This window comes from Trichomonas vaginalis, chromosome II, assembly GCF_026262505.1.
Source record: "Trichomonas vaginalis G3 chromosome II, whole genome shotgun sequence".
In the NCBI taxonomy this organism is placed as follows: domain Eukaryota; phylum Parabasalia; order Trichomonadida; family Trichomonadidae; genus Trichomonas; species Trichomonas vaginalis.
In genome coordinates this window covers 1,883,807-1,902,058 of record NC_067204.1, presented here as the reverse complement: position 1 = coordinate 1,902,058, position 18,252 = coordinate 1,883,807, and the positions used below count along the sequence as shown (strand labels likewise).

At 34.0% G+C, this 18,252-nt stretch overlaps 12 protein-coding genes and 2 pseudogenes across 14 annotated transcripts, besides 2 other annotated features; 6 read left to right on the top strand and 8 right to left on the bottom strand.

Annotated features, from left to right (window-relative positions):
• Positions 1 to 17,931: part of a mobile genetic element that runs on past the window's edge.
• Positions 112 to 828, top strand: TVAGG3_0468980 (uncharacterized protein; the record flags this gene model as incomplete). The annotated part of the gene is made up of 1 exon (XM_051235422.1): positions 112 to 828. One exon carries the CDS (start codon positions 112 to 114, stop codon positions 826 to 828), a length of 717 nt encoding a protein of 238 aa, XP_051093246.1.
• Positions 910 to 3,310, bottom strand: TVAGG3_0468970 (annotated as a pseudogene). The gene has a single exon. A coding segment is annotated over exon 1 (2,401 nt).
• TVAGG3_0468960 (organellar and viral DNA polymerase type B) lies at positions 4,047 to 4,678 on the bottom strand (the record flags this gene model as incomplete). Its single annotated transcript, XM_051235421.1, has 1 exon — positions 4,047 to 4,678. A coding segment is annotated over one exon (632 nt), but the record flags the coding sequence as incomplete, so codon positions are not given.
• On the top strand, positions 4,770 to 5,243 carry TVAGG3_0468950 (uncharacterized protein; the record flags this gene model as incomplete). The annotated part of the gene is made up of 1 exon (XM_051235420.1): positions 4,770 to 5,243. One exon carries the CDS (start codon positions 4,770 to 4,772, stop codon positions 5,241 to 5,243), a length of 474 nt encoding a protein of 157 aa, XP_051093244.1.
• TVAGG3_0468940 (KilA, N-terminal/APSES-type HTH, DNA-binding family) lies at positions 5,533 to 6,360 on the bottom strand (the record flags this gene model as incomplete). The annotated part of the gene is made up of 1 exon (XM_051235419.1): positions 5,533 to 6,360. One exon carries the CDS (start codon positions 6,358 to 6,360, stop codon positions 5,533 to 5,535), a length of 828 nt encoding a protein of 275 aa, XP_051093243.1.
• On the bottom strand, positions 6,690 to 7,025 carry TVAGG3_0468930 (organellar and viral DNA polymerase type B; the record flags this gene model as incomplete). The annotated part of the gene is made up of 1 exon (XM_051235418.1): positions 6,690 to 7,025. One exon carries the CDS (start codon positions 7,023 to 7,025, stop codon positions 6,690 to 6,692), a length of 336 nt encoding a protein of 111 aa, XP_051093242.1.
• On the bottom strand, positions 7,114 to 7,628 carry TVAGG3_0468920 (organellar and viral DNA polymerase type B; the record flags this gene model as incomplete). The annotated part of the gene is made up of 1 exon (XM_051235417.1): positions 7,114 to 7,628. A coding segment is annotated over one exon (515 nt), but the record flags the coding sequence as incomplete, so codon positions are not given.
• Positions 9,043 to 10,029, bottom strand: TVAGG3_0468910 (keratin-associated protein family; the record flags this gene model as incomplete). Its single annotated transcript, XM_051235416.1, has 1 exon — positions 9,043 to 10,029. The coding sequence occupies one exon, from the start codon at positions 10,027 to 10,029 to the stop codon at positions 9,043 to 9,045; it is 987 nt and encodes a 328-aa protein (XP_051093240.1).
• On the bottom strand, positions 10,207 to 11,081 carry TVAGG3_0468900 (annotated as a pseudogene). Its single transcript has one exon. A coding segment is annotated over exon 1 (875 nt).
• On the top strand, positions 12,662 to 13,426 carry TVAGG3_0468890 (uncharacterized protein; the record flags this gene model as incomplete). Its single annotated transcript, XM_051235415.1, has 1 exon — positions 12,662 to 13,426. One exon carries the CDS (start codon positions 12,662 to 12,664, stop codon positions 13,424 to 13,426), a length of 765 nt encoding a protein of 254 aa, XP_051093239.1.
• On the bottom strand, positions 14,747 to 15,634 carry TVAGG3_0468880 (protein of unknown function, DUF4106 family; the record flags this gene model as incomplete). Its single annotated transcript, XM_051235414.1, has 1 exon — positions 14,747 to 15,634. One exon carries the CDS (start codon positions 15,632 to 15,634, stop codon positions 14,747 to 14,749), a length of 888 nt encoding a protein of 295 aa, XP_051093238.1.
• TVAGG3_0468870 (uncharacterized protein) lies at positions 15,726 to 16,532 on the top strand (the record flags this gene model as incomplete). Its single annotated transcript, XM_051235413.1, has 1 exon — positions 15,726 to 16,532. The coding sequence occupies one exon, from the start codon at positions 15,726 to 15,728 to the stop codon at positions 16,530 to 16,532; it is 807 nt and encodes a 268-aa protein (XP_051093237.1).
• TVAGG3_0468860 (protein of unknown function, DUF4107 family) lies at positions 17,133 to 17,285 on the top strand (the record flags this gene model as incomplete). The annotated part of the gene is made up of 1 exon (XM_051235412.1): positions 17,133 to 17,285. The coding sequence occupies one exon, from the start codon at positions 17,133 to 17,135 to the stop codon at positions 17,283 to 17,285; it is 153 nt and encodes a 50-aa protein (XP_051093236.1).
• Positions 17,430 to 17,750, top strand: TVAGG3_0468850 (uncharacterized protein; the record flags this gene model as incomplete). Its single annotated transcript, XM_051235411.1, has 1 exon — positions 17,430 to 17,750. One exon carries the CDS (start codon positions 17,430 to 17,432, stop codon positions 17,748 to 17,750), a length of 321 nt encoding a protein of 106 aa, XP_051093235.1.
• Position 17,932: 1 nt separating the features above from the next.
• Positions 17,933 to 18,252: part of a mobile genetic element that runs on past the window's edge.

The window sequence follows — 18,252 nt, the reverse complement described above, 5'->3', positions numbered from 1 at the left end:
TTCAGTAGTGAAAACCCTGACGTCAAAATAAAGGGGAACAGAGTAACGTTTAAGTTTCCAACAGACTGGATTGTGAACATAAATGAAGAGAAGTACATTGGCATAACATCTATGTATATAACACGTGCTTTCAGAAAGGTTGACTTTATACTTCAAGTCGAGATAGAAAATGACGAACAGTCTTTAAGCGCCCAAAACATTCACATATACAAATACTTTAAAGACGATACAACATTGCAACAATGTATGATTTCATTTAATGAAATGTTCGAGAAAAAGTTTAACATTGAAGTACAAACTTTACAGCCTTTACGTGAGTTTCTTGCACAACTGAAAGAAGAAGGTAGTCAGCCACAACTTATAGACTTTCATTATGAATTTAATGAAAATGAAGATGGAACACATGACTGTCAGTTTGTTGTATTCTCACCATTCAATGAAGTCGCTAAAGAGAAAGAAAATCCATTACGTATAAGATTTCAAATCTCTGAACCAAGTGATGATTTCAAAAATGTTTTCAATTATGATGCAATGCTTCCGAGGAAAAATGAATTTTCAAAGATTGTAACACCTGGCATTTGGGATAGAAAGCAAGCTATATTATATTCAAACTTAAGTAAGGGAGTTGAAAATGAGTTCATTGGTCATACAAGAACTACACCACTGCCAAATCCTAAATACTATAAATTAACTGGCTTCAATCGTGAGTTTTGGATAGACATGTTCTCTACTCATGACCATAACTGCCCAGTGTTCTTACCTCCAGACCATAAGGACTGTCTCTACATTGAAGCACAACTCTTAAACCCTACCATCGCAGTATTGTAAATGACCACATGGGCTTCGCCCTTGCCGCTAGCGGCTTATTTTTATCACGAATGACCTCATTGCTGACAAAAATAAATGACCTCAGAACTTCAACTTACGAATAAAGCTTGTTTTAGTCGTTATTGAGAAGTTAAACTTTTCAGCAAAGCAAGGACTAGAAGACTTACATAAGTCAAATCCAATCTCTTGACCATCATGAAGTGCTTTGTAAAGTTTCATTAAACTGAACTCAGAGTCTTTGTCATATGTTCCAACAGGTATGTGAATGTTCTTATCTTCATTGTAATAGCATTGTATAGCTTCAGGAAACATTTCATTAGCTGTTAAAGCAAGAACGTCTTGTTTTACACCTTTACAACGTGCATGAAATGCAACTTCATTTAAATCATTCGTGAGTAAGTCTATGTAAGTCTTCTTTCCACAAAATATTGACTTGTATGCTAAACTTTGTTTTCCAGGTGTTATTTCTGCGAAGTCAGAATGAAATTGACCAAGGTTCTTTCCTATAAGTTCGCGACCGTATCTCTTCTTAAACTCTGCTGCAAGCTTTGGTATGTCTTCATTGAAAATATGCATGCTATCGCAGTCCTGGTAAAATATATGAAGACCCATATCTTCAGCAGTACAGAATACTTCACACATTATTGTCTTCGACATAGACAGAATGTTAACACCAAGTGGACAGAAGTTAAAGTGTCTGCAAATGCTTTTCGTTAGCTTGAAAATAGTTTTATCTGAACCATCCAAACCTTCGAACTTCACTATATGGTTGTAGTTTCTGATGGCATATCTTATAGCATCTTTGTCATTTACTATGGTTATTTTTGACTCAATAGGAGATAGAATAGTTTTGCCATAAATACTGTTCAGAATGAGCTTTATATTTTCTTGCAAAGGATTTCCTTCTTTCTTATACTTTAACCTTAACTCAAACAACTTCTTTACTTCATCTCTTATTCTAATATCTCTGTTTCCATCGTAATAGTATCCTTGCAACACTTCACATTTGACACCTTGATATTTTATGAGGTCTTGTAATGTTATATGGTCAACATACATTAAACAGCAAGTGTTTGAACTTCTGGGAACGTTAAGTTCTGGATTTAGTTCAGGGTCACAAACTATTAAAGGAAAGTGTCTATGTATTCCAATCTCTGTTATCTTAATGAGAACAAAGAAGCCAGACATAAACTTTTCACCAATGGGTTCCTTTTGGTCGTCATCGAATAAATGTCTCATGAGATACTCTGTGCTTAACATTTCTTTCTTCAATACTTTGGAATACCTTCTAAAGTATAAAGTCTTGCTATAGCTGATGGATATAATGAAACAGCGTCGAAATCAGCAATGAGTTTCTTTTCTCTTTTGTTTCATGTTATCTGACAGCATACATCTTCCACCTTGAATGCATCTGAAATAAATTCTCTTGGTTTATTTGAGAGGTCATATAAATTTCCATTCGGGAAGTACACTCTGTTCTCAAACAATTTGTTAGCAATAGAACAAATACTAACGTAGTCATAAACGTTTAAATCAAATTCTTTCAATATGTCATTGCGGAACTTAACAAAACCTTCTCTTAAAATTCTTACATCTTGTTTGCAATAAAATGTGCTATACTTTTCTAAGTCGAAGTGGTTCTCATCTATTCTGCAACCTTTGATGGAATCTATGTTTTTCATGAATGTATTCATATCTTAAAAACTTACATGCTTCAGAAATGACACCAGTTCTGTTGTCATTTGCTAACAAAACTGCTGTAGTAGTTATATGGAAATACTTCTTTCGGTCCTGTTTGTAAGTTAAACATAGCAGGAAATAGTTTAAGCTTCTTATTTATAACACTGTAAGAGTCTTTTATAATAATTGCCCTTCCTTTATATAAGCCAGTTATTTGCATTGTTCGTGAACCTTTAATGATGGGAGTTCCTTTCACTTCTGTCATGTGTCTTAAGATGAAGTTTATGTCATAACTGAGGTTATGGAAATATATTAAACTCTTGTCAGGAAGTCGTCCAAAAATTCTGTTGCACAGTTCTGACCCCAAATGCTTTCACTCACTGAACCATCTTCACTGTCGTAACATATGTTAAAAGCTTTATGAAAGCCATCGTACTGCACTCAAAGTCAGCAAAGAAAACGTGCTCAGGAATGAACTTGCACTTATTTTTATTTACTTCTTTTGACTCGGCTTTCTTCTTCAGTTGTACACAATACTTTGGAGCATATGACAAGTCTTTAAATGGTGCAAGGTTCTGTTTATATAAGTCAGTCATATATGTGAAAAGTTCTCCATAAGAAATAGGTTCGAAATATTTGCACTCCCACAATGTTTTCATAACATCCCATAACGGTGTTGTTCTATCATAACGAACTACATATTTATCTTCTCTCTTTGTATAAATCTTCATCTGTTTCTCAATGTTCATTCCACCACAAGCTTTGAGAATTTCTTTATAATTTATGAAAAATATGTTGTCATTGGTAATCTTTCATTTAGCATGTAGTGGTCTTCAACAAGAAGTAAGTCAATAGTTCGAATAGTTTCACATTCTTTTGGTATGTATCTCTTTATTTCATTATGTCTTGAGTCATTGAAATAACCAATGGTAACATTAAATGCTATACCTGTTGCGTCAGAAATTTCTTGTACTTTACTTTGAGGAAAGTCTCCAACACGAATGGCTTCTCTCATGTGGTCAATAGTTTCTTCATTTACTCCAGCCTGAATGCAAGCATAAACGAAGCAATTGTCTTCTGTCATAAGTGTTGCAGTTCTTTTGTTCAGTTCATTGAAGATTTGGTAGCGCTCAAGATTTATAGGTAATGTGCAAAGATACTTCCAGAACTGACCGCTTCTCTTCTTATAAAACTTCTTTTCACCATTATCTTTCCAAAAGCTTTCTATAAGTGCTGGGTTTCCTGTTTGCTTAAGAGCTTCCAAAATGGCTTTCTGGTCATTTGTCAGTGTGCTTTCATCTCTATATGGTCTCTTTTTTGGTTTGCCTTTCTTTACATCTGACATCGTTAAGCCTTCATATTCTGTTAAATCATACATCTTTATTTCGGTAAGATTCTTTATGTTTGTCAAGAAGAAGTCATAGTGCATTTCAACAATACCTGCAGCATTTGCTTCTATCTCTGATATAAAGTTCTCCTTCAAGAGCTGATGTAGTAATGTTCCAATATTATTGAGGTTTAACGTAGAACATTCATACTTTCCACCAAGTTTATAACATACCATCCATCTCTGTTGTGAGTTTATTTTAATTTTCTCTAAGAGTCTCATGAAAACCTTACCGAAATGTTTGTGTAAGTAGTCTCTGTTTGGTTCATCTAAAGCTTCGATGTTAAAGTCAATGAGTCTATTGCCTGACTTCACATTTCTCTTCCTATTCTCTTCATCTTTCTTTAACCATCTCTCACCTTCTTTTGGTTTGTCGTCAATGGAACGAAGGACATCGTTAGCTTTGCGAACTTGTTCTATAGCGCTCTTAAACATCTCTCTTCTCTGTTGTTTCAGTGTGTCGTCTCTTCTTCTTGTTTCACCAACGTTTGCATTTGTTATGTCAAACATTTCTCTTCTTACTTCATGAGGTACTGAACGTCTATGATATAAGTCAATAGCAACGTCATTTAAAGGAAATGCTCTTGCATGGACTTCGTCCTCGCCGCGTTGCGGCTTTATGAACTCATGAATTCTATCATAACTTATTGCACCATTATAGTCTTTAATGAAGTCAGCGAGTGCTTTTTTGTTTGTTGCGTAATGTTTTGCTACTTCTATGTTAGCTTCTGTAAGAAGTTGTTTTATTTCCGAGTGTTCTAACTTAGACAACTTCCGATACATCTTTAGTAGGAAATAAAAAAAATATTTTTTGAAAAAATTAGATTAGATTTTTTAAAGTTATTTTTCAAAATAATTTAATATTTTTATTTTAATGAAACACATGCAAGATTGCAAGTTCTTTTCATACAATGCTCTCGCTACTGCCATCAAGAATGAGTTCAATAATGCTTCAAATGTTAATGTTATCTTTAACAAGAAGTTTGTGAAAGAATCTAAGTTTGGTCAGTATGTCAGACCATTAGCTATCGTCATTGACCGCAAACGTTATACTTCACAAGAGTTAGCAGTAGTTTTGAAACAAAAGAGTTTCTTCGTGAATGTCAAAGATACTCATTATACTGTTATAAAGAACTCTAACATTGACTTCTTCAGTATTGCTTTAAATCTTTCCGAACAGAAAGAATATAAGAAGGGTGAAACAAATGTGAAATATTATCCTTCATCTCTGAAAACAATAACGAACAAAGATGTTATACAGAAATTCTTACCAAAGGTTGAAGAAGCTTCTATTGACATTGACGAAGGAAGTGAAATGGTTGAAGAAATAGACCCTGAAGCTATTTAAGCAAAAATATATTTTTGGTTAGTCTTCATATCGATATTTTACAACAATTCCCCAATGTATAAACTTTTCATACGCTTTTTCATAAGCTTTATATACCTTCAGAAATTTTGCATAATCTTTAGAAGCATTTAGATATTGTTTAAATGCTTTGTATGTCTTCAGAAATTTTGCATAATCTTTTACATGTTGTTCGTTCTCTTCTTCTGTCATGAGTTCCGAATATTCTAAATTCATGTTCTTTCATATGAGATAAAATTTTATAAAAAAAATAAAATTAGCTTAGATTTTTTTATTCTTCCTCTTTGAAGTTATCGAAATATTCTGTTATTTTTTCCTTCAGTAATGTTAAGTCTTCTTTGAATGTAAGTATTGTACAACCTTTCATATCATAGTGTGTTTGAGGAAGAGTATTTTTGACAATTTCCTTTATTTGCTCATTCGGTGTCATTGAAATCGGTAAGTTTTCACGATAGAACCAGTTTCTGTCAGATTTATATATTTTAGCTAAGTCATAAAAGCTCTTGTTGTTTCTTCTGACTAAATGCAACATAACCATATCTTTATCTTCTTCTTTCTCCAACTCTTCAGTATAAATCATATACTTATAACTCTTTTCCTTTCCTTTTGGTACCGAACGTGGTATTCTTTTCTGAATGCTTTTGTCTTTGGATTCAATGACTTCATCTGTTGCATGAAGTTTCTTTTCCATCTCTCCACGTTCTGCTTTATATAGTTCATCTAACATCATGAAAATATAACAAGCATAACGAGGTGAAGCCCACATTGCTACAGCATTTACTAAAAGTCTATGAACATAATAACCTTTCAAACCAGGAGCCAAATTCTTGCGATTTTCATACGGAATCTCTTCCCCCGGTTTTCCGAGGGAAGCAATCATATGAGGAAATTCTTCTAAAAGTTCTTTTGTCTGTTGGTTTTCAAACCAATGATATGCTTGCTTTGTAGAACGAAGAGCATTCATTATACTTTGCATTTGGTACATGTCATCTTTGACTGAACGAATGAGACGTAACTGTTTGTTATACTGTATGTACTCGTATTCTTCATTTATGGCTTCATGAACGATAGCAATTGTTGTGTTCTCTGATGTTGACATTTCTGTTCTTACATACAAAATAAAAAAATAAATAAAAATAAAACTAACTTTATTTTTTCTATCTTAAGAAAATTCATGATTTTGTGCTGAATTCAATAAAAATAATGTTTAGGTGAAGAGGTGAGATTTCACCTCTTTTTTCACCTCATTTTTCACCTCTTTTTTCACAAACGTTTCACATGGTAAACGTTATTTTTTAAATTTTGTGAAAACTCAACGGTTTGACACATGCCCTAAAAATTATTTTACTCAGAATTTTGTTGCTGAATTCAATAAAAATATAATTGAGGTGAAGAGGTGAGATCTCACCTGTTTTTTCACCTCTTTTTTCACAAGCGTTTTACATGAATTGTACGATGTATATTTGAAATCCTAAACAGTTTTGTAGCTTCTATTTCTTCGCTGAGGATATCAAAAGTTTTAACAATGCCGAAGGTTTCTTTATATTTCTTCTTGACGTCAGACAGAAGGAAATCTTCTGCTGTTGGATAGTTTTTATTAAGAAATGTCAACATATCCATTTTATCTTCTGCTGGCTTTTCTGCTTCTTTCTTTAAGTCTGCATAGTCGTTTCGCATTCTTTCTATCTCTTTGACTGAGTAGTTATATTTTCTTATTGCTGCTTTACATTTTGAACATTGCGGCATCGTTTTTGCGTTATACATTGAAATAAAACCAGCTAGAACAACTAAGGCGTCAATGGTTTTCTTTAAATCTGAAGCAGTTGGTTTTATCTGTTCATTCCATACCTTACCTCTTCTATCTTTATCTCTTATCTGCCATACACATTTTGCAACTAATGAAACAAAGTTGTCGTATGTCTTAAACGCCCCAGATTTATATATGTCAGAGATGTTCTTATATACCATGTCGCAATCTTTGTCCATAACTATATGGTTGCAATGAAAACCAAGGAATTCATAATTTACTTTACGTATGAATTTCTTAATTTCTACTGAGTCAGTTGCTTTGACTTCAATTTCGTCGAATTCAGGAATAGTTAGTTTTTGCTGCTGAATTTCAGGTAGTTTAGGCAAATGGTCGATGAGGTCCTCCATTTCATAAAGATACTGTTCATTTGTTTCATCTTTCGCACTACAGTCTAAATTACTTGTTAAAAGTTCTTGCTTTATCTTCTGGATTTCTGTTTCAAAAGTATATGAAGAAGGAATGAAGCTTTTCATTTCTACTAACATAGATGTTGGATTCATGACTAACGAGTTTGGTGCTGTTGTTTGAATTGTTGTTGTGCCGATTGTTGAAATCATATCTTTTATACAAAATAAAAAAATAAATAAAAATAAAACTAACTTTATTTTTTCTATCTTAAGGAAATTCATGAAAATTCACGAGACCCAAAGGGTCTGAGCCGCTAAGCGGTGAGGGTGAAAAAACAGGTGAAAAAACGGGTGAGATCTCACCTCTTCACCTCAATTATATTTTTGGTCATGGACTTCGTCCTCGCCGCTTTGCGTCTTTATGACAAAAATAAATGGTACCATTAATGATATCATGACTGTTCTCATTCATGTCTGATTTACATCTAATGAAAAAGTTTAGAAGAATTTTCTTATTCTTTCTGGCATATTTTTGTCTTTCCAGTACTCCCGCTCTAATGGTCCCAGATGTGTTGGCTTTGACTCTCTCAAGTTCTTAGATGGTATAACATCTTCAACACCTCCTTCATATCTTACTTTATAAGTGTCATCGTTTATGTTGTAGCCAAGTATTTCAATAACCACTCCTCGCTTTGCTTCGTCAATGGTTTCAGCAAGTTTGCCATTACTACTTTCAACTAATTTGTGACGAGGGTAAAACGCAATAGAGTCGTCGGCAGCTTTTATAAGATATCCATTACCTTGCGTAGAGTCTACGATATAATAGTTTCTACTTAACCTTAAACGTTTCTTTGTCAACGGTTTGTCGTCAAGAACTACACGAACTTTTGTACCAGGAATGAGGGTAAATTGTGTTGAATTTCTGATATTTTGTGTTTGGCTTCGTTTCTTTTGTATATACTTTTCTTCTTCTTGTTGTGTCATTGAATTTGGTGTATGTCCTGTTGTAGAATGTGTTGAGGAATTATATACTTCGAGAAAGTGTTTCATTGTTTCTTCGGTAAAGTCTCGCTCTTGGTTTAAATCTCTGAGCGTTCTTATGAAGCGGTTTATGATGCCGAGTATGTTATGGTTATGGTCTTCAGTAGTGTAGTGAGTTATGTTATGCTTAATGAGAAAATCTGTGATTTCATTGCTGAGGTATGCACTGTCTTGGTCTGATGTTAAAGTACTTGGGCTATGTTCTGCTACAAACTTTTGTAAAACTCTTAACACTTCACGAGTTCCTTTATTCCTCATTGGATATGCATATGCTTTGCGAGTGTTAACATTAATGAAGATGAGGAATGGTTTATGTCCTCCTTTTCTGCTTTGAATGAGAGTGTCAAATTGGTATGCGTCAGGAGTGTTGGAGTAAATTGGTAAAAAGTAGTCGTAAGGGTTTATTTTTGTTTGATGTACAACATTTTTGTCAAAGAACCTTTTCACTTCAGCTCTGTTAGTAAATCCCCAACTCTTTGCAGCTTCATTGAACTTCTTAAATGACCTCCATGGATGTTGTTCGAATACTTCTTTCAAGCTCATTTATGTAAAGTTAAAGATTTTATTCTAGGCTCAAGCGCGTTCATTGAACGCGGTACCATGCGAATATAGTCACAAATGGTGGCATATAATCTGCACCCGAGCCTGTTGGATTTGTTGTGAAAGTGTGTGAATGATTTCCTCCTGGTTCAGTTTGTCGAAAAATCTTTTTTGCTGAATTGTTATAAGATGGAGATAAAACGTCATGGCCAGCTTCATACTCTGAGTTGTATAATGGGTGGTCTCTTAATGAGTGGCTATGGTCGCCAGAAAAGTTTGTCGTTCCTGTATGAGTGTGCGGTGGAAGGTTTGCTTCTTTAATTTTCTTCGAACCTCCTGTTTGCTTTGAATATCTAGCACAGTATAAGAATTTGTCTACAATCTGCTTCCATGTACCAAAACCTAAAACACTTGCTGGATTTGTTGAGTTCATTGACGTATAAATAGAGCCTATAGGATATAATGTTTGAAGTATTTCAGTCTTTAATGTTTGAAGCTCTGTTTTGTCTGCTTTCTTATCATATAAATCTTGAGCAGTGAATTTAACATTATTTTCATCATCCATGACATAAACATCTTTACAGCTAATTTCTTTCTTCGTTGTTATGTTTTCATTCGATGTTAAACCTTGTGGAAAGTTAGGAGGTTTATAATATAATGCATCCCCACCAGTTCCGCCAACCGTTCCTTCAATACTTTCTATAGCAACAGTTGAGAAGGAGTTATGTGTATGTTCTTTGTCAGCTTTCTTATCTAACATTGCTGGTAGTTCATGTGTTTCAAAGTTTCTGACATGACCTTCAATGTTCATACATTTACTATTTAAGGAGTTTAGTGTATCTTTTACGCTTGTACTTGGATTCTCTAAAGGTGCACTTGAACCAAGGGTATAGTTCAATATTATGTCGTCTGCTCTAACAGTAGTGAAGGATTCATGTGTATGGTTCTTGTCAGCTTTACTATTTAATGTAGCTTGAAGTTCATTTATATCGGAGATATTGTGTTTATGAGATTTCAAAACTTTGTTCATTGCTTCAAGTTCATCTTTGCTGGCTTTACTTTTAATAGCATCTTCAAAAGTTATTTTTGCCTTAACTCTCAAAGTAAATCTTGGTTCAACTAATACACCGTTAACAAAGAAATACGAAGCATATATTTCATCGTTATAACCAAATGCTTCTTGTGCTTTACCTGTGTCATACTGTACAGTACAGTGTATGTCATAACCTTTAGCACGAATGAATTTATATCTTCTTTCATTAACATCTTCAGTGCTTATTTGTTCATCCTGTGTTAAATATCCATGGTAGTCCGTTATAATCTGTTCGTCTGAACTTATATAATGAACATGGTTTTTATCTGCTTTTTCGGCTAATTTCTCTTCTATCTCATTTATTTCAAGTTCATGCCTACCACCACCTCCCGAAGAAGTATTTTTCTTCAGCTCTTGAAGAACGTCCACTTCGCCATCTTTGGTGTCAATAATGAGACTTTGAGTTAAAACCTTTCCTGTCTTAATGGATGTTTGTAAAACTTCTTCTTCACCGTGTTCGGGGTCATGGTCGTCATCATATCTTGTGAAATCAGAGATGTTGTCATACATTAAGCATATCTGTCTCAAAAGTTCTGCTATTTGAAACTGGAACGAAAGATATACAGAACTTTCATCATCTCCTAAAGTCAAGTCTGCTTTCTTAAGTATTTCTTGAATGTATGCAATGAGAACAGAGTACCTTGGAAAATATTCGAACAATATTTCATTAGCTGTTGGTTTTGGTGGTTCTTCTGGAGTTTCTGTTGTTTCAGTTCCTTCTGTAGGTTCTGTTGGAGTTTCTGCATCTCTTGACTTCAATGCTCTTGCTCTCAAAGACCTAAATGTTAGAGCACCAGGTTTTACAAAGGACTTTATAAATGCTTTAATAGTTCCTGGTAAGTTATTGTTAGCATTAAGTAAGTTCCTTATGCTTCCATCATGTACGTCCATAGCACTATGTAAAAAATCTATACTTTTCTTGTAGTCAGCAATAGACTGACTGTGATTTTTAAAGATTTGTCAATACCTTTAAGCCAATCTTCATGCATGTCTGATACTGAGCCAAGAATATCATTTGCTTCCTTTAGTGTATTTTGTGCTTCTCGTAAAGTATCCAATCCCGTACGTGCATTGTTTGCTATACGTCTTACAGTATCTATTTGACTCCTTGTTTCTTGCATCCAACCAGATAAAGTTTTAATAGTATCCGAACCATTTGAAATGAAGTTCAAAGCATTTTTAACGTCATCTAAAACTTCTTCACCAAGTACTGCCCATATCTTTCCGATTTGGTATTGAAGAACTCCATATGAACCAGCTGTTAAACCAGTATTTATAAGGTTCCATATCCATGATTTAGCAGTTTTTCCATCCTTTCCATCTTCACCATCCAAACCGTTTTCGCTTTGAGGTCCTTGTATTCCTTGTATTCTTGTATTCCTTGTGGTCCTTGAGGTCCGGTGTCACCCTTCTCTCCTTTCAGTTCATCTTTATGTTCGTTATAATATTCTAATGTCATAAGGTGTACATCATTACTGCTACCAGCAACGCCGAGAATTTGTTTTTCATTCATGACTAAATTCTTTAGGCATTTAATGTTGTCGTCAAATCGAAAGCTCTTTAACAATTCAATGAGAACATTTAATACTTTCACTAATGAGGCATCTACTGTAGAATTTATATATTGCACCGTTCCATCATTTATGATGGGAACCTTGCTTGTTGTAATGAATGGGTCATAAGTGTTAAAAGTATCGAAATCAATGACTTTTTTAGTTTTTCCATCGTCAATGACTAAATCATTGCCTTCAATGGTTAAAGTTGAGTTTTCGTTTACTAGTTCATGTGCTCTTCTTGCTAGTCATGTGATTTTATCCCAAGCATATGGGGATTCTAAATTTTTGTCCCTATCGTTATCCCAATTGAATTTTTTTTGGAATTTAAAATTTTTTTTTCTCCATGTAAACTTAAATTTTAATTTTTACCACTAAAATGCAATATTTCAACAAATTAATGAGTAATAATATTTTAATTTATAATAAATATTATAAATCTCCTCAATTTAATGTAATTATTGTATTAATTTTTGTTGAAAATATAAAATCTTCAAGTAAATGATGTGAATTTAATATTTTTAGAATGTTGTTTAATTGTACTATATTATGCATGTAAAATTTTGTTACAATACATTTTATATGGGATCCCCATTGCCCAATTGAGAGAAAATTGAGAGGTGGGATTGGGCTAGCCCAATTCAAAATATCCCAGGTGGAAATAAAAAAATTAACAATTCAACATAAAAAAGCATCTTAAATAATAATGATAAAAAGAAATTTTGTATGAATTTCAATCAAATTTGTTTTTATTCAACTTAAGAAATCACTTCATTAATGAAAGAAGTCGGGTTCACAACATATCCCGATCTTGAAACGAAACAACATGTTTTTTTGATGCCCTAAACGGGGGGTCGCCAGCAAAAAAAAAGATGTCAAAATTTATCCCAAAAATTTAAAAAAAATCGAAGAAAGTGCATCCCAGGGATTATAAAATTTAAGTTTTCACATCTCTATTCTTGCTTCATTTGTTTCATACGCATATGCAGCAATAGTCATATTTTAATGAGAATAAAATGTTGTTCTATTTGCAAAGTACAGACCCAAACAAATACGGAATAGTAAAGCTACAAACAAACTTAGGTCTTCAGAATGAAGCGCTTGCTTTCAGAGTTGTTGACTTCAATACTATCGCAACTTTTGTCATAACAGATGAAACAGATTTCATAGAGATTGAAATAGATGACAAAAGAAGTGTTATAACATTTCCTAACAGAGCAGAGTATAGAATAGATAAAATTGCTGGGGTGTTAAATGCTCTCATAAATGAAGAAACTATTGACAACATAGATGTCGAACTCTCTTCTGAGGGAACATTGAAGTTCAGTTATGCGAAGGAGTTTAAGATAACACGAATGAGTCATAGAGTACAACTTCTTTTGGGTGCATACCATATGACATTTCCTTTGAAAAGTGTTGACAAAACGATTGAGATGAAATCTGTTCCATACGTATGTTATGGCAACTGTTTGTACATTGAGTCAAAAATAGCTAATGTCACAGGCATTTCAGGAGTTAATAGTAAAGGTTCAGTAGAATATAAATCCTTCTGTTATGCAGTCAATTCAATGTTCATTCCAAACATTCCTGTCATAGCAACTCATTTAGGTAAATGGGTTCGCATTAGTCCTCATAATTTGAAAGACATGCAATTCAGACTTGTTGACTTTCAAGGAGAGCCTGTAGAACTGAAGGCACCAGTGCGAATGACTGTTGAAGTTGACTTTTTAGAAAATATTAAATGCAACAGCTTACAAGAGAACTCAGAGCTAAAAATATAAAGTATGAATGTTATGTATTAGGTCATGAACTTTGGTTGTTGCTGTTTGATGAAACAAATGAGTTAGTTATGTCAGTCAAGAGAACAGAAAAATATTGTGTTAGTGAAAACTGCACCAAGTCAATAAGATTAGGTTTGCATTATGAAGATGAGTTCGATACTGTTGAAGAAGTTTTGGATAGATATTACAAATTGCTAACTTGAAATTTTTTTTGACTGACGGCACAAAGCGCCAAGACCGAAGGTCCTGACTGCTTTAATTTACTAAAACATATTTCAAACAAAGCTTATAGTCAGTAGATAGTTTTGTATACTCGTTCGAATATTTATACTTAAACTCAACTCCTGTAGTTCCTGGTGTTTCAATGATGCGGATGTTACCTATTTTCATGAATGGTGGCGTTTGACCACAGCATTCGATTTCAGGGTCGAGATAGTCAATGACACATTGCTTTCCTGTTATTCGTGATATAACATTTTCAAGGTCCTCCTTTGTTAGAATTATTTGGTTCTTACTTATAAGATTTGTCAAAAGCTTCTTATCGTCTTTGAGTAAAATTGTTTGGTATAACTGAAGAAGGTAATGGTCTACGTTATCTGAAGGATTTGTTTGAACATTTGTGTAAGGATTGTCGTTGACTTCTCTTGAAAGAATTTGGTCCAGTGGTGGATACTCTAACTTAACATCTGATGTAGCGTTAGCGTTTGAAGCTGTGTTTAAATTCACGGCGCCATGCGCCAAGACCGAAGGTCCCGACTTAAGTTCTGGTTCTGGTTCTTTCAAACACTCCGAACTATAGTTCTTTATGACAATATTGTTTGTCGTTCGTGAGTCAACATTTGATGTTGGTTCAATTGGAACATTAACGGCACCAGCTAAGATGGATTTGCTTCTCATTTCATATAGAATAAAAACCTTTTATATGTATGAAATGAACAATATACTCGACAAGGGTTTGAATGCAAAGCTAACGAATGAAAATATTGTTGAATTCACTGAGACAGGTGCTGTGTATAAAGATGTAGAACTACTGAACAAAAGAGCTAAGGGAAGAAGCAGGAATATGAACAAAGGGTGGAAGCCTATAAAAATTTATGTCAATGATGGCTCAGGAGGTTCAAACATAAAGTATGCAGAAAGTTATAGAGTTTATGCTCTCAAGGAAGAGAAGCCTTCATTTAAGAACAGCTATTCTAACGCATATCCTCAAAAGCTAACGGATGGGGAAGTGGATGATATGAATGACAGCAAAAATATTAACAGAAATGGCGACAGAGATGCATGGAATTTGTTTACCATCAGTCAATTGAAGGTTAAACTTTAAAACAATGTTGGTCGTTCCCATGGAATATTTTTGACTTTAATGGTATTAGTCATGATATGAATCTCAAGGTATGAACGAGGAGAGATGAGAGACTTATATGCTTCCCAGATTTCTTCAAAAGGTAATGTTATACCTGACTGTTTCCAAATGAGTTCAATATCATAACGTGAGAAACCTTGAAAGATAACGAAGTCAGTTATGAGACGTTTTATGTTTAAAGCTAAAAACCTCCATGTTTGCATAAGTATTGCTACAGTTAAATGGTAATGTCTGACTTTAGTAATGATGTTAGCTAATGGTGGGTCAGGCTTTGACACTAAACCTTTACCAGCGAAGTCGTCACAAACTAATAAAGTGTTTGATGGATATTTTTTGAAGGGGTATTTTGAAAGTTTTGATAGAATGTAGTTTGTCAGTCGTTTCATATCGTAAACTCCTGAGTACTGACGTAAGTGGTGTTTGTCAATAATTCTTTCCATCTCCTCAGAAGTCTTTTGCATTCCTGACTGTATAAATTCAACGATGGCATAATATTTCCTCTTACGTCGAATGTAACGTTGAAGAAATTCAATGAGTTCACTGTCTGGAACTTTAACGACAGAGGCTTGAACTTTTGACATAAATGTTTTCGCTGTTGAGTCCATAGAGTCTGAAGTTGCTGATATAATGATTTGGTCATAGTAAGAGTCGTTTCCTAAACGTTCTGTTATGAGTATATGACAAATGAGGTTAAATGTCTTACCTGAACCCATCTTTCCACAATAGAAATAAACACCATTTGAACAGAACTCATAGTCCTTACTGAAAGGAAGAATGAGAGAAGAGTTAAGTTTGTCTGTAGTTTCATTCATGTCTTCATCTACGTCATGTATTAAATGCTTCATTTTATCTCCATTAAAAATGCAAGTCAGAAATATTCAGAACATAGCGCCGAGTCTAACTGACAAGAGTATAAAGATATACTATGAACATGTTATGATGAAACCAACCAAAATTCAAGAAAGTCAGTATACTTATGAATATCCAAGACACTGGGTAGAGTATGTAGGAGGTGAGAAAGCTATTGAAATCAGACAGGTTCGAAGTATTCCAGCAGGAAGAACAATATTATTGAAGAACTTTAATGTTTTGAGATATAATGATGAAACAAAGAAGCAAGATAGTTTCCCTGTTGCTGTGTATGTGAACTTAGATACAGGAGATGACATGAAAGTTTTTAATACAAAGCTTCAAACGGTAGTGAGAGAACAACTGACTGCGGAAGGACATCCATTACCTTCAGAAGTTACCATAGCATATAATTTTGAAACAAACTCAATAGATTTTAAAGTCGTCTCTGCAAAGAAGTCAGGTTTTACATTTAATGAAGCAGATGTATATTCGAATGAAAACTTCAAAGCTATTGCATGGTTAGATAATGACGATTGCTTTAAGAAAATATTTAAATACAGTGACTCAACGATGTCAATAGATGACCTTCGTGGAATGTTACCATCGACGTTTACAGTAGAAGGTTCAGCAGGATTGCTTACAAGATTGTCAATTGGTGGTATTTGGTCTCGTGAGAACATTGTTATAAAATCCAGTATAAGTGAATTTGCTGAAGAATCTATATTATGTCTTTCAAACTACATGTATTCGCCGCCGAAGCATTATAGTATAACAAACTTTGTCAGTAAGTTTAACATAAGACTTGTCGAACCTTCTTCAATGAAAGATGTTGTGCTACCCAAAGACGGAAAGGATGGACTCATTATTGAAATGATTTTAATAGCATATTAAATGAGCTTGTTCTTGAAGGTCATTCATGATGAAATAACTGTTGTAGAAGATGTTAGCAACTGTTCAGACATTTTGAAGCGTATAGATGATATAAGAAAGAAGTTAGATAGACCGCAAAGCGGTGAGGGCGAAGCCCGTGAGAACGCTTATGTTTCATTGACTTTCTCCAGTAACGAGAACTTTTATGAGATAATATTGAAGAGAGATGATTTTAATATGGTGTAAATGGTAGCTTGGGCAGCTTTAGGCGCAATGGGAACAAAAGCATTAGCATTTGGAGCAAAAGCACTTGGAGCTTATGACGCAGTAAATAAAATGAGTGGAGGAAGGGTTTCAAAGACATTAGATGCAAATAAAGGGAAGATTGGAGGCTGGGTTGCAAAGAAGTTAAGATTAAATAAAATAGGGCTCATAAATAAAGCATCCAATTTGGTTGCGACTGAGTCAGAAAATGCTTTAGGAAAGGACGATGAGTTTGCAAAACACGCAAAAGACTTTAATGACCAGATGAAAGGTGAAACAATGCATTTAAATAGAGTCGATGGAACTAAAGAAAATGTTTCTTCTCCACCAGTAGTTCTTCCGTATGGTCCCTATGGAATGTATGGAAACCCTTACGAAAGACCATTTGACCCATTGACTGGTGGAAGTAACTGGTATCATTACGGACGAAGAAGAAAGACAGTCAAGTTGGAGACAGACGTGAAGAAAGCAACTAAAAAGAAACCAAGGAAGAGAGTTATAAAGCAATGAATTCAACAGGGTGAAAAAACAGATGAAAAAAGAGGTGAGATCTCACCACTTCACCTAAATTTATTTTTGTGCTATGTTTTCATACGTGTGAGGGTGGAGATATCATTAATTTTTAAGTTTATTTTTTATTTTATTTTTATATAAATGACGAAAACTATTGAGATAACAAACTACAACGGTCATGAGTTCAAGAATTTGTTCTTCGTTCCTCGTGAAAATACATTCTATCAGATACGAGGGAGAAAGGGTAAAGTTAGTTTGAGCGTTTATGAAGGAATGAAGAATGGAAAGTTTATACAAGCATACGATACAAACGGTAAACGTGTTTCATTAGCTTTGTCAAAACTTACTAACATTTATTTTGACAGTGACTTTGACCTATATGAAGAAGAAAGTGAGTCAGAAGATTATGAGCTGTTATGTGAAGCACAGCAATGGGAGGAGTTGCAATACTTTTGTAAGTGAGAACGTTTATTTTTTTACATTAGTGAGGTGAAGTGGTTGGCGGCTTTGTAAATATTTAAGGTTAAGTTAGTGTTGTCGTTTGTGTTGTAAAATATACGTTAACGGTTTCGTAAAGTGTCAAATTCACATATAATGGGTAAGTAGGTGCGCAGTGCCTCCGTACACTTGAAAGGTGTATTAATTACATTTTTCTGTATCCAGTCTGATTGTAGACTTTTTTGGCTTTTTTACAGATGGCAACGGATTTGGAATTTTGTCTCTGAGCCTTATATCTTGAGAAATTCTGTAATAAAATGAAGGAACGATAAAATCGATTAATTTCATCACAAATCGATCAAATCTCATGAAAATTGTTCCGCCAAAGTAGTAATATTTAATTTTTTTGTTAATCGATTCTGAAATGTTATTTGTGAGAGCTAAATTTTCATCTCTTTCAGAGGCTGTCCATCTTTCTTGGTTTGATATCCATTGATTTTGTATGTATTTTGAAAATTCTGGGAAT